At 38.1% G+C, this 14,799-nt stretch overlaps 1 protein-coding gene across 2 annotated transcripts in view; it reads left to right on the forward strand.

The window, feature by feature from the left end:
- OFD1 (OFD1 centriole and centriolar satellite protein) overlaps positions 1–14,799 on the forward strand; it is a 34,962-nt gene that overhangs the window by 5,546 nt on the left and 14,617 nt on the right. For both annotated transcript variants that reach the window (XM_081948445.1, XM_081948446.1), the window contains exons 7-16: positions 499–635; positions 4,557–4,730; positions 6,463–6,569; positions 8,668–8,787; positions 10,772–10,845; positions 10,938–11,029; positions 11,143–11,332; positions 12,416–12,546; positions 12,732–12,843; positions 14,054–14,626. In XM_081948445.1, coding sequence (XP_081804571.1) covers positions 499–635; positions 4,557–4,730; positions 6,463–6,569; positions 8,668–8,787; positions 10,772–10,845; positions 10,938–11,029; positions 11,143–11,332; positions 12,416–12,546; positions 12,732–12,843; positions 14,054–14,626 — 1,710 coding nt within the window. The remainder of the gene's footprint in view (positions 1–498; positions 636–4,556; positions 4,731–6,462; positions 6,570–8,667; positions 8,788–10,771; positions 10,846–10,937; positions 11,030–11,142; positions 11,333–12,415; positions 12,547–12,731; positions 12,844–14,053; positions 14,627–14,799) is intronic.

Raw genomic sequence — 14,799 nt, forward strand, 5'->3', positions numbered from 1 at the left:
TCCCACATTCCCCAGCACGGATAGTGTTACTTAGTCAGGTAATGAAACATCTGCAAGCAAACAACCAAGGGCTCCACAATTATCTTTCAGGGAACACCAAGGGCTCCACAATGATCTTTTATTAATGCTGACACTGGGTGTTGCTTTGCAGACAGTTTTTTTACAGGATGAGTAGCAGAATTCTTCTTCTTGCTCCCTTTGTCATATACAGTATATGGTACTGTAAGATTAAATCATGGCATCTGTTCACATGATCCCCCCAAACATCTATTTCTCTGAAGAATTCCATTGCTCAGCTTCTCATCTGTGCATTAAGCCAGTTTTCTAAATTTGTCTGCATTTTAAGTTCTGTTTTCAACCTCTGTATCATACTACGCTATATGAATATAAGAAGAAATACCAAAATAATTTAGTTTCATTTTCTTCTCCTTTCGATATTTTTTACTAAAGACTTTTATACCTCAGTAATGGAACACTTCATATATTTTGTTTTTGTAGCTGAGAAACTTCACCTAATTGATGAACAGTTTGCAGACATGTATCCTCAGCGTCATTTATCTGAGTCTTTTCATGTAAAACTTGCTGAATATAAAAGAGAAATAGAACAGCAGCTGCAAGCAGAAATGTCGCAAAAGGTAATGACAGCTGGAAAGGAGAAAAGTGATAGTTAGAGCTATATGAAATTATTGTAATTTCATATATTCATATTCATGCCTATGTTGTTTTATATTTGTCTCGTTTTTATGACTGGGTTTTCCTTAAGAAAATAAAACCCAAAGAAGAAAAGTAAAGGATCAATATTTATTGAACTTAACATTATTATTCGCTGCCGATTTGCTTCCAGGTGCGATTCAAGGTGCTGGTTGTCACCTTTAAAAGCCTTCGGCTTGGGACCAGATTATCTGAGGGACCGTCTCTTGCCGGTCACATCTACCCAACCCATCAGAGTGGGGAGGGAATGTTGCAGGTCCCATCCCCTAATTTAGATACACCTGGTGGGACCCAAAAGAAGGGCCTTCTCCGTGGTGGTTCCCTCTCTCTGTAACATCATTCCCCCAGAGATTAGAATGGCCCTCACTCTAGCACTCTTCCGGAAGGCGCTGAAGACCTAGTTCTGCCAGCGGGCCTGGGGAACCCAGAGTGGGATGGAGCCTATTAAAAGGCTCATGATCTGCTGTCACCAGGGCAGGGTGTGTGTGATTTTATTATATTATATTATTTGATTCTTTTTATTAGTTTTATTGTTTTAAATGAGGTTTTATATTCTGTAAGCCTCCTTGAGTCACCATGTGCGAATAGGCGGCAATATAAATTCAATAAATACATAAATTATTGATGTTATAGATAAAAGGAATTTGTCTATTATAAGAGAGAATATTTTCTTTTATTTAGAGTATGTGAGGTAAATAATACTTTGAATGATTGTTAAAATAAAAAGCACAGACAGACAGCTAATTGGGTTACGTTCTATAGTATCAACTACAGTTGAGAGGGTCTCAGAAAATCTACAATTGGATCTCCAAATATTTTCTTCTCTCACAGGAGACAATTTGAAATAGGGACGTAGTTCATCAAAAGGAGGTATTAACAGATCCTCTGCAACATGCTGGTGCTTTTTTCCTGTTCCCTGCTTATAGGAAAAGTAAAAATATGTTCTGAACATATGTATTTTGAAATCAAATGCTATATATAAATAACATGACTCACAAATACCGTGTTTCCCCGAAAATAAGCCACGCCCTGCTAATAAACCCAATCGGGTTTTTCAGAGCATGTGCCAAAATAAGCCCCTCCCCCCAAAATAAGCCCCCCCAAACCGGAGTGGGAAGAGGGGGGCATGCCCCACGCACCCCACAGCCCTTGCCGTACCTACGGGTACAGTTTGCCGGGCAAAAAGAGGGCCCACCGCAAAAAGAGCGGTAGGCTAGCAATACGCTTCAAAAAAACCCTGTTCTGTCCCGATCCTGCGGCAGCAATGCACTTCAAAAAAACCCTGTTCCCTCCCTTGCAAAGAGCCCAGCGCAAAAGGAGCAGCAGGCGAAGCAAAGTGCTTCGCGCCCCATTCCGTCCCATGAAAAAAAGAGTCCGCTGCAAAAAGAGTCCAGCAATGCGATCCCCCCCTTCCCCACCTGATCCCTCTCGCACCCCATTCCCTCCCGAGCAAAAAGAACAACTCCCACCAAGCCCCAATGATAACGGCTGCCTGGCTGCTTCCCTTCCCCAACCTCCCTTTAGGGAGGGGGTAGCAGTGCGGGGGGGGAAGCGACGCGTATCTTAGTGCTACCAGAGATTGACAGCTCCGCTGCGTTCCTTGCCGTTTCGTCCAGGGAAGCCCCATGTAAAAAAAAAAACCCATGAATTCAACTAGTGAGGTTTTTTTTAACAAGGGGCTTCAATGGGCGAAAGAACGCAGCGGAGCTGTCAATCTCCGGTAGCTCTAGGACACGCGCCTGGCGGCTCCCCCTCTCTACATTGGTAAACGTTGCTACAAATGAGACTCCAAACAAATGATAGAATGGGGGGGACGAAGGCAGAGGACAGAGAATGAAACAGAAAAGGAAGAGAAGGGGGGAGGGAGGGAAGGGAAAGGAAGGCAAAGGACAGAGAAAGAAACAGGAAAGGAAGAGAATGGGGGGGGGGAAGAAAGGGGAAGGAAGGGAAAGGACAGAGAAAGAAAGAGCAAAGGAAGTGAATGGGGGGAAGGAAGGCAAAGGGTAGAGAAAGAAACAGGAAAGGAAGAGAAGGGGGGAGAATGTTTCTTTCTCTGTCCTTTGCCTTCCTTTCCCTTCCCTCCCTCCCCCCTTCTCTTCCTTTTCTGTTTCATTCTCTGTCCTCTGCCTTCGTTCCCCCCCCCATTCTATCATTTGTTTGGAGTCTCATTTGTAGCAACGTTTACCAATGTAGGGGGGGGGAGCCGCCAGGCGCGTGTCCTAGAGCTACCGGAGATAGACAGATCCGCTGCGTTCTTTCGCCCATTGAAGCCCCTTGTTAAAAAAAAACCTCGCTAGTTGAATTCATGGGTTTTTTTTTTACATGGGGCTTCCCTGGACGAAACGGCAAGGAACGCAGCGGAGCTGTCAATCTCTGGTAGCACTAAGATACGCGTCGCTTCCCCCCCCCCCACTGCTACCCCCTCCCTAAAGGGAGGTTGGGGAAGGGAAGCAGCCAGGCAGCCGTTATCATTGGGGCTTGGTGGGAGTTGTTCTTTTTGCTCGGGAGGGAATGGGGTGCGAGGCGCATTGCTGTCCCACCCCACCAATAGTAACGGCTGCCTGGCTTCTTCCCTTCATCAATGTCCCTTTAGCGAGGGGGGCGGGGGGGGAGAAGACAGACGCATATCCTAGAGATACCAGAGACTGACACCTCCTTCGGGTTCCTCGCCCTTTCGCCCATTGAAGCCCCTTGTAATAAAAAAAAACTTCCGTAGTTGAACTCATGAGGTTTTTTTTTTACAAGGGACTTCACTGGACGAATGGGCGAGGAATGCAGTGAGGTAAGAGGCACGCCTCGCTTCTCCGCCCCCACCCCTAAAGGGGCAGCAGGGAAGGAAACCAGGCAGGCTGCCTTTACCATTGGGGCAAGGTGGGCGGTGTTGGGCCTCGAGGCGCGCCTCTTACCTTTCCAGGTCCGTCGCAGTCCTCGCCATTGTGTCCAGGGAAGCCCTGGTAAAAAAAAAAACCTCTCGCAAGTTCAAGAAGTTTGATTGAACTCGGGAGAAGGTTTTTTTTTTTAACCAGCCGCTTCCCTGAGCACAATGGCGAGGAACGCGACGGAGCTGGAAAGGTAAAAGGCGCGCTTCACTTCTCGCCTGCCCCAGAAAATAATAAGCCCTCCCCTATAATAAACCCAAGGCCATATTTTGTGGGGCAAAAGAAAATAAGCCCTTGTCTTATTTTCGGGGAAACACGGTACTAGTTGTATCTAGTGTAACCCAGTGATGTTCAAATCCCTGAACTTTCCTGTTGTTTTTCATTCTGTGACTGTTTATTCCATAGCAATAGCACTTAGGCATGTACTGCTACCCGGTGCTGTACAGCCCTCTCTTAAGCAGTCTACAGAATCAGCACATTGCCCCCAGCAATATGGATCCTCATTTTACCAACCTTGGAAGGATGAAAGGCTGAGTCAACCTTGCTGGTCAGGATCAAATTCCTGGCTGTGGGTAGAGTTTGCCTTCAATGCTACTGTACATTCTAATCAACTGTGCCATTCCATACTTTTCTTTCCCAATACCTGAAATGTTATAGACTGCAGAGATGAGGATATATAGTCCATTCTTGAGCGTAAATGAAGCATAAATAATTTAAGATTCCAACAGTATTCCCTAAACACCTGCATTTTAAGATAAATGGCTTTGTTAATTCTAGGGGAACACTGCTATTTCAAATTTCCCTCAAAACTTGAAAATATACCATATAAATAAATGTTAATGTCATTTAGGAATTTAAAGAAATTACGAGATGAACAGTACCCTTGAAGTATAGGAAAAGCAGTTGGATTTCTGGCTGGCATACCTGTTTTCAATGTTTTCAATTTCTGTTTTATAAATGTTACAGTTACAACACTTCAAGGATGTTGAAATTGCCAAAATCAAAATGGATGAAAGGGCAAAATCCCAGAAAGAAATTTCAGAACTTCGGAAAGAGTTTCAAAGAGATCATCAGGCCAAGTCAGAGGCTCTGACTTCTCGAGAAAGAAATGCTATTGAGCGACTTCATAAACAGCAAGAGGTATTTTTTTAAAAAACTAAACCTACATAGTTACTAATCCTTTGAAATTTTCTGCAATGAAAGAGTTTGATGAATTATCCAATATTAGGAGTTCTTTCTGAAAGTTTCTGAAAGTAATTACATATATTTTGCCTCGGTTTCTGATGTCACACATGGTTGCTGGTGCATTAGATACTCATAATAAAAATAGGATTTTTAAGAAGATTTCAATGAGGTTACATGTCATCTTGTGGTTTATTATGTGGGATGCTACTAATGTTTAGTTTGTCCTGGGAAAATGAAGATATATTTATTTATTCAGCTAATGGCCTATATTTGATAAACAGAGTTGTGAAAGAAATGGGAAATATATTTTATTTTGGGCTTGCAAGAAAATATCCAGTCTGGATTGTTCCATCAAGATGCTATGCATTGGGAAAACATGAAATATTTCAATTTTTAAAAAATTAATTCTATTAATTTTACCTCATGGTCAAAGTTTCTGGGAATCTTTTTAAAGCTTACTTTAAAATGGCTTGAAAACTTTGAAAACCTTTTGAAATAAGAATGCAGAACAAGCGTCTTGGTCCAATTTCACCACAGGATCACAAGAAGAGGTAGAACATAGTATGAAATGCTAACCTCTCAGTATTTGGCAAATTGTCAGGTCCACATCGAGTCCTGCCATTCTGTTGGTGGGGAGGGAGGGAGGCTGGCTGGCTGGAATTTTTCGCATGCTTTTGCTTTTGCTGTAACCACTTGGGAATTAGAGAGGGGGATTGTCTTCAGAGTCAGAGCAGACTCTCTCCCAGCCACTTCCAGCCTGGTTCCAAGGCCGTCATGCTCTGAGAGTGACCTGTTATCTACCTAGCACTTCTCAAATCATCCTTGTGGCATCACATTGGCTGCCGGTGGACTGGTCAGGGGAGTTGGGTTTGGGGAAATGGAAGAATTGCTTTGTGCTTTAAGCAGGACCTTGAGATTCCTCCTGATTTTACTGCAACCACTTTCTCTCAGAAAAAAAGTTATTTTGATTCAACTCAATGGAGTGAAGAGTTTTGCTTTCCTGAGGGACCAGCTGGGGCAGGTCGTTGCAGGTTTTTTTTTACAAGCATTTGTTTCATCTTTTTCCCATGCTTTCTTGAATTCAAACACGAGTATACTCTTCCTTTCTCCTATAGGTTGATTGAAAGAGATGCAGATAAAGAAATCACATAATTGTCTTCTCTCTCTCTCTCCCTCTCTCTTTCTAGTTACAATAGGAATGACTTATTTTTTGGACAGTCATGCAGCATCACAGTATCATTGGAGAATAATCAGTTCTAGAATGAATCTTTTACAATTCCATGAGTAATAGTGTTCTTTAAAATGCCTGCTAGATCTCCCTCCCCAGATCACCTGACTAAGCCTAACTCCAGCCCATTTAGAGAGGAGAATTGCAAAACAACTTTACTTTGTACATGACATTGTGAAACATATGTATCAAACTACTTGAAATATTTGTTTCAAGCTTAAAAGTTTTTTTTTTGTTATGTGGTTTGAAATTCATTGTTTCATGTTCATTGATCCGTCTTCATACTTGTTATTTCACCTAAGCTGCAATTTCCATATCTTCTTGTGCCAAGTATTTAGTTTATCAATGAACCAGTGAAGGAAGTAGGAACTTATGGAAGTTGATATTACAAACACACCCTGTTTTTTTTCAAATTGTTGTTTTTGAGGGATATATCACCCAAACTGTTTTTCCTAACAGATTGATGCAAAGGAAATTTACTTGCAAAGACAAACCTTACTAAAAGATATTGAAACAGTAAGAAGCCGAGAGGAAGAACTGAAGAAGAGAATAGAAGCTTTTGAAATGTGAGTTTTAATAAATAATTAATGGAAATACTTCTTTTGTGAAGTGATTCCTATCTTAATTTTCTAAATGTCACACTTTATTAGACCAGAGGTGTCAAACTCGTATGATCACAGCGGCATCACATGATGTATCGTGACTTTTGCTAAAACTGGCATGGGTGTGGCCAGTGCATGACGCATCTGCCCATGGTCCGCGAGTTTGACAGCCTTATTATAGACAAAAAAGGTTTGATTCATTTTATTAAGAAACAATCCAAAGATCCTGGAAAGTCTGCTGAGGAACCATTGTGTGCTATTGTATATACCTTCCTCCCTAACATAGGAATCTTTTTCTGGGTTATACTGTAATAACATGTTTAAATTGACATTTTAAACTGCATAAAATGGAGAAGATGTGAAAGAAATTGGTCTATATTACGAAATGCAGTAAATCAAGCAATCAATGTGTGAAAGAATAGAACTTCTCAATATAGGCAACCTTTCCATTTCAGAAGTTCATGAAAAGAATAAGCAGAAACGGGATAATTCTTTGGATTCAGAAAACAAGATTGCTTAGATGGTTCTTCCTCAGACTAAATCTCTATTCTGATCCTTGATTCTTCATCTCCACCTTTTGTGCAAATTAATCTTTTTGTATCTGTTTAGGCATCTAGTACACTAATGTTTTTGTCTATAACTGGATTTTTTCTTCTGTATACAAGGTTAGATTTTTGATTGATTGCTTCCTCTCAGTAGCAGAAATGTAGAAATGATTTTCTAATCTTTAACTTTCTATCAAACACTAAAAACATGTAAACAAAATTGGGCATGTACTCTCTATTCTCTGACTAAACTACTGCTTTTATATAAATATATTATAAACAATAAGTGCTATTGAAACAGTAGTGTCATTGATATAATGAACATAATTTGGGCAAACTCCAGGAGAATGTGGAAGATAGGGGCTAGCATGCTATTATGCATGGGTTATGAAGTCAGACAGGATTTAACAATTGAGCAACAACAAAAACTATTCAAACAGTGTTGAATACTGCATACATTTTGGTTATACCAGGACATGTTAGGGAAACAATGAACTCTGTAGTTTCCCCAAATGTTTTTAGAAAGACTTGGATCTAGCATGTTTATTCCCTCTTATTATTATTCAAAGGATTCTTTTAAGTTGAAATGGTAAACAGATGAAATTGTATTGCTATAAATATTACATCTTTAGAAGGATAGTCATTCCCTGTTACTGTGTGTTTTTGCTATTTTATTTATTGAGTCATACATTAGAAACATGTTTTTCATGAAGTGTTCAGTCATACAGATGCCAGTAGCAATTCATCCCATGTTATTTAGCATTCATATTTATATGCTTTGAAGAATATCATGCTTTAACTTTATATTTAAATCCATGTAGGCTTAAACTGGTTTTATTGTAGGAAGCAAGCAGGAAGTTGCTTCATTTGACACGTGAGATTGGTTAATAATGGCAACCAGGACTGCAGAGATTGCCCTTCCTAAACAATGCAGTTGAACATTATGATTTTGTATCCCTTAGTAGTGAAAATTCTGGTTCTAATTGCTCTCATAAACTGAGAGCTATAATTTTTCTATCCAGCTTTAAAGTCCAACTTTTGCTTCAGTATAGTATGGTTTGCACAATTTTGATCTTTATAAGTATAGTCATATTACTTGCATTTAAATATCTTTCCCAATATTTTTCATGATTGCTCTGCTGAGTGTTAGGCATATTTCTTGACTGCTTGTTCCATCTACTGTTGGTTGATTCTAAAAGGGAAAAGCTATTCACCACTTTTGATTTAAAGGCAGGAATTTACTTTGTAAATCTTAATAAATATCATAAATGTTTCTTGAAGAGAATATTTATTTTTTAGGGGGAATTTTTTGATAGGAGAGGGGTATATTGTTTTCCCAAACACTAAGGAAAGAATTGGAAATGGAAGTTAGAACTATGCCTTCTAATGTCATATTGACACAACAGAGAAGACTGGTGAAGGTAGTTGTACCAAAAAAAGGTGTCCTTGCCATTTGCAGTGAGGCCTGAGCACACACATTTCTGATGCTAACCAGACATTTTCTTCTGTTTTCCTAGAGCTCAAAAGCTTCAAGAATCAAAGAATAAAACTGTTGAAGATTCTCTTCATCGGCGGGAGAATAATGTGAAGAGCATTGAGGAGGCATATGATCAGAAGTTGAAGAATGAGCTGTTAAAGTAATATATTTGCCTGTTTGTAGAAAATGTTTAAACATGTATTCAAGTAGTCCTTGCTTAATGACCATTTGTTTAGCAACTCTTTGAAGTTATGTTGGTGCTGAACAAATGGCATTTACAACCAATCCCTAAAGCTATGGCAGTTTCAGTGACTTTGGGGTCAAATGATCAAATTTTGGATGTTGGCAGCCCACCCACATTTATGACCGCAAAGTGCACTTCAACTCTTCCCATCTACCCATCCCCCCCATCTCTGCCCTTTTGGATGCCCTACACTCCAGTGATTCTACTGCCTTGCCAATATGTCAATCTCCCTGTCACCCCCGTTGTTCCCAGCTGACATTTGCAATTGACTTCCTTCTGCTGTTGATGAGGCTTGCCTGGTGTGACTCTTCACAAGGCCCAAAGGTCTATGCCAGGTGTGCTTCATCAGCAGTGGGAGGAATAAGATGGTAAAGATTCAGCTGGAGTGGCAGGAGAAGCAGAATGTATGGTGGGGTTCAGACAAACGGGGTCAGCAGAGGGTAAGACAATAGGGATGATAGAGTTCAAGATGGCCAAATGGGCAGACATGGGGATGGAAATAGGCGTGTGGGGGGAGTTGAAGCGGAGATGAGCATGGCAGAGCAGGAGAAGCATCAGGTCCTCACCTAACAACAGTGCAGTCCTGCCAATGACTACAACTTAACTTCTTTAAGAACTTCAGAACTACTGAAACTGCAGTTGTTAAGCAATGCAGTCATGTGATGTGTGCCTGCTAACCACATCATTTAATAATGGAAATTCTGGTCCCAATTACGAACGTTGAGTAAGTAGTATCTGTATAGAAGAACATTCCTGCTCATTAAGAGGACTGCCTGTATAGAGAACAAGTCACCTCATCAAGAAGAGGGAAATAGTTGGATTATATTTGTATGTTATGAAAATATCTGTCAGAGGGAGGTGGAAGAAGAAGGGTAAGTAGGGCTTTTGGTATTCTTGACAGTCAAGAGTACACGTATTTCATGCTGCTTGCTCAGACTATAGCATGCTTGCCCATTACTATAGTCCAGGGGTGTCCAAACTTGGCAACTTTAAGACTTGTGGACTTCAACTCACAGAATTCTGGCTGGGGAATTCTGTGAGTTGAAGTCCACAAGTCTTAAAGTTGCCAAGTTTGGACACCCCTGGACTATAGTAATGGGCACTGTTTAGAAGGACATAGATTTTAATTTGTTAGTAGATTTTTCAAAAGCTTAAACCCATAATAAAACTTGTCGCCTTATTTACCTGCCGGTACTACGATTAAAATAATATGCTGCCGTTGCAAATATACAGACATTTTGAGACTTTTCTTCATATTCAGTTTGATGCAAAAAACCCAAAATACAATTCTAGGCATATTTATGAAGAATTAAACTTCACTGAGTTTTGAGGACAATGCATTTTTATTTTAATAAATAAATAAATAAATATAAGAATGATTGAAATGTAAAGCAAAGAAATAAAAGAAATAAAAAGGCATAAATATAGTATTAGAAAATACAACTTGCTTGAAGTCTAGATTTGAAACAGAATTTAACACTTAAATTTGGATGATATGAATTTGTTTAAAAAGCAATCTTTTAGAAGTAGAAGCCACAAATTAAGTTGGGAATGCTGCCTCACTTATTAAGAGTTTTGATGATACTTCCCTTTTGTTGTGAGTGATGGTTGTAAGTTTTATGTAGGTAGTGATACATGTACTGTATGTAGGTTCTTGATGTACCGTGTGCCCAGGTTGATTTTCTTTTCAAAATGTATTCATCCTAATATTCACCTTATGACAGAAAAGAAGATTGGCAAATTTGCATTCTTCAACATTGTTTTCTTTTGGATAGAAAAATCAGTAAGAACTAGAACAGGCAATAAACAAGAGCCAAGATTGACTCAAAAGCATCCTAAGGTTAGCTTTGCCATCACATTAAGTCTTCAAACAGTTGCCAACATGTTATTTTATTTCTAGTTATCAACTTGAATTAAAAGAAGAATACATAACCAGGACAAAAAAGTTTGCTGAAAATGAGAGAGAACAAAAAGGTAACCTAGTAAAGAAAAGTTAAATAACTTTTGGTCTTGTAAATCTACTTTCAAAATAAATTTAATCTAAAACTTTTTGTGTTTCTGATTAGAAAAGGCTATGCTTTTGCATGAAGAGACTGTTGCGCTTAATTCAAAAAAGAAAGAATTCAGCCAAGCTGTTTTGCGTGCAAAAGAACTTGAGGTAATTGAAATTTAAATACAGAAGTTTTAGCATGTTCTGAATTAGACATGCTAAATGAATAGTCTATAAATCTCTGAACAAGTCTGATAATTTTATTTCTAACTTATTTCTAGCGGGAAATCGATTCAGTCAAGGCTCAAGTTTTATTACTAAGCAAACAGAATGAGTTGTTGACTGGAAAACTGAAAGACGTTTCAGATTATCCTACACTGAAAGAGGAGAAAATAGAGTGTCAAGCACAAAATAAACTACTTGAACAACAGCTGGAGGAAGCACACAATGAAAACCTACAGCTCCAAGACAGTTAGTGTGACTCTAATACTCTAACTGATGTTTTATTGGAAAGGATTTACAGAGATACCATAATTTTGTACTATTTATGATAGCATTATTACATTGGATATGAGATACTTGTTTTCTTTCTTGTACTTCTGTCCTAAGAGTTGATGTTTTTAGTGTTTCAGGAAGCAATAGCAAAAGTACAGCTGCATTATAACTGAAGTGTAGTTAACATTGTCCTTTAAAGCGTGATTTTCTATCATTTATTTGAGTGAAGCATGGTATTCTAAATTCTGGGGAGAATTGTACACACAACAATTATATCTCATATATATTTTTAAGGAGAGTGGGAAATGTCTTTTTTTTTCTCCTCAAACCATTAAAATATTTGTTTCTTGTATCTTTAGGAAACTGAAGGGAATATTTAGAACCTTTGTTAAAGAAGAAACATATTTATTTGTATTTTATATATGCAGCAGTGACCAGGTTGAATCTAGTGTCATTCTTTTGAATCAAGCCTAAAGTAATTACTGCAATAAAAATTTACAGGCAGAGAAGATGAGGTGCATATCTCATTCTTCCTGTTAGTTTGTCACATATTGTTATATGCTTCTTAGGCAGATTTTATTTAGCAGTCATGAAAGTACATACTTTTGTTTTACCTGGTGTATCTGCCTCATATTTAAAACATTCAGATTTCTCTTACACTAAGATTGCAGGCTAAGATAATATTAAGCAATATCCAAATTTGATGGTAGGGCCAAGAGACAAAAGCTCATATACGGTAGCTCAAATTTCTTTCTTTACATTAAATTAAGAGGTCAGTGTATTTTCCTGTTCCCTTCAGTAAATCTGCTATATTATTTTTTTTATTTTGTTTTCTACGTATGTGAGATGTTTTTGTTGTATTTTTATGTTATATGTGATTGATCTAGAAATAAATATGTTACCATTTTTTATGGATACTGAAAAATAATTTATCCATACATCATAAAGCTAAAAATGAAGTTGGATACATGATAGAATATATTTTCTTGAATATGATATTTCAGAGTGAAGGCAAGATGTGATTTAAAGGAAAATAATTTTAGTCTCCTAAACTTGCAGAGCTGAGTCGTCTGTCATCTGACTTTAAGGTCCTTCAGGCAGAGTTAAAAAGAATGGAACATGCCAAAATGCTTGAATGTGGGGAATCTGAAACTCACAAACAGGTCTTGGAAAAACAGTTACAAAAGGAGGTAGGTTTTTCCGTGCTTTACAGATAGCTCAAATAATTTTTGAACAGATTTCGGTCTGAGACATTCAATAGAGAAAAATGGCAATGTAAGCATAATCTAGCTTCCAGGGTGAGTTGTTATTAGTCTTATTTGTATTAATAACTCCTTTGTATTTTTAAGTCAATTTTTCTTTGTAATGTTTTCAGATGGAACACTCTGTACAGTTAAAGGCTCAGTTGTCAGACTATGAAAATACCATCAGGAAGTTAAATGTACAGATAGAAGAATTAAAGTTACAATGGAAGCAAACACAGACAGGTTTGAATGTTTTGATTTCTCACATCTTTTTGCCTTTAAACTCAAGCCTCTTTCTGTTTTATTTGATACAAATTTGAGGGAATTTTATTTAAACATGTAGATTATTTTTTGCCACAACTTATTAACTAAATAGCAAGAAAATGTAATTATTGAAATGTTATATGCATAATGAATGATTGCCCTCTTTTAAAAGGAAGTATTGTTTCTTGGATATAATTATTTATTGCAAGAACACCGCCTCATTACGGGACTTTGGGAAATAATTTGGGCTAGGAGCAATTCTTATAAAAGGTCTTTTAAATTCAAAGATAGCTTCCTTATTTCCAAAAATTAATTTTGAAATCATTCAAAACTGCCCTCTGGTTTCTAACATTTCAGCTTGTAGTTTAGTTCTTCATTTGACTTTTAAGATTTTATTGGTCTGCCCAACACAGAAATGAAAGGAACTAACAAAAATTCTGTACTGTTCTGGGGCAGCACATGTACCCTGTGTCCAAAGCAGAGCTGGGTAGTTGTTGGGAGTATATATTTTGAAAGTTTTGTGTTCATAAGCTTGCACAAACAAGACTTTGGGCCTGCTTTGCAAAAATCTATGGCAAACTACTTTGAGGAAAGGGGGACAAATGCTGTATTAAAAACATATTAGCATGCTTTTTTTTTCTTTTTGTGCCTTAAAGACACAGTCAACTAACTAACTTTGCTGAATGCTAAATCTGCTTTCATTCAATCTTAGGGAGTTAGGGTTGATTCGTAGAGAACCCAGAATAGATTCTAATGGCTAATGGCTAGTTTTTCCAAGCAGGGTTTTCAAATCTTTCGTCTCACTGCAGACCCTTCATGTGTTAGTTCTAAGAGGATGAGCTGAAGGGATTCTCAGGTATTGACTAAGATATGAGGGAGCTTCCCTTGCTATGAGTAGAAGCAGCCTTTATCTGCGAAAGGATTACATTACATTGCATTGCATGTCTTGTTACCATGACTATGATATTTTCAGTTTTATTTAGAATTTTGTGTCATCACCCTGACTTTGGCTAATTTTTTTCTATTTGGATTTGGGTGTAGAAAATATATATATAAAAATATTAAGATAGATTTCAAATGCACAGGTTGTGTTTATGTGTTAACTATATGACCAAATCAACATTAACACTTACAACTTTTCTTTAAAAATATTTTTTTTTATTTCTATATGAAACTGTTGGTTATCCAGCCCTACAGAATGAGGTGTATCGGAATCCTAAGCCTTCTCTGGTTGATCGTTCAGTCATTGACTTGATTGATGATAAGGTTGTTCCGCATGATATATATATAGATCGGGCTTTCTTGAAAACTCAGCCTGTGACCGGCGTTCGAATGAATTCAGGTCCCAGTCATAATAATCACATTGTAAAATTCAACACGTCGCCAGATTCTGACTTAGAATTTGTAGCTACTACAAAAGCTAGGATAAAAGAACTGGAAAGAGAAGCCGAGTACTTGGAAGAGGCCTACAGGAATTACCAGCACAAAGTCACTCAAAGAGCAATTGACTCAACAAAGATTCCATCATCTTCCCAATCACCACGTAACTGTATCCTAGCATCTCAGCAAAGAAAGAGATCTACACAGGAGAATTCAGTGTCTCAGGAACATTCCTTTCACTTTCAAAAGAGTAAAAGCTATACCTGGGCACCAGGAAGTGAGACTCGTTTTAGTGCCACTCCAAAGAAACCTTCCAGGCGTCTCTCTTCTACTCCTACTTCCAAAGCAAGGCGGAACATCAGTAAAAATCTGTTTAATGAAGGTATGCAATTGGATACAATTACAAAATTTGGTTGCTTTGGTGTGAGTTGCAAGCATTATTGATATCAAAGTTTTTGTCATAATTCATTACTCTCTTTGATAGATTATTTCCAAATTCCCACTCACTGCTGGAATGGGAGCACTATTTCAATACATTTCCTGCAGTATAGGAAT

This window comes from Natrix helvetica, assembly GCF_964273705.1.
Source record: "Natrix helvetica genome assembly, chromosome: 3".
NCBI classification, from domain to species: Eukaryota; Metazoa; Chordata; class Lepidosauria; order Squamata; family Natricidae; genus Natrix; species Natrix helvetica.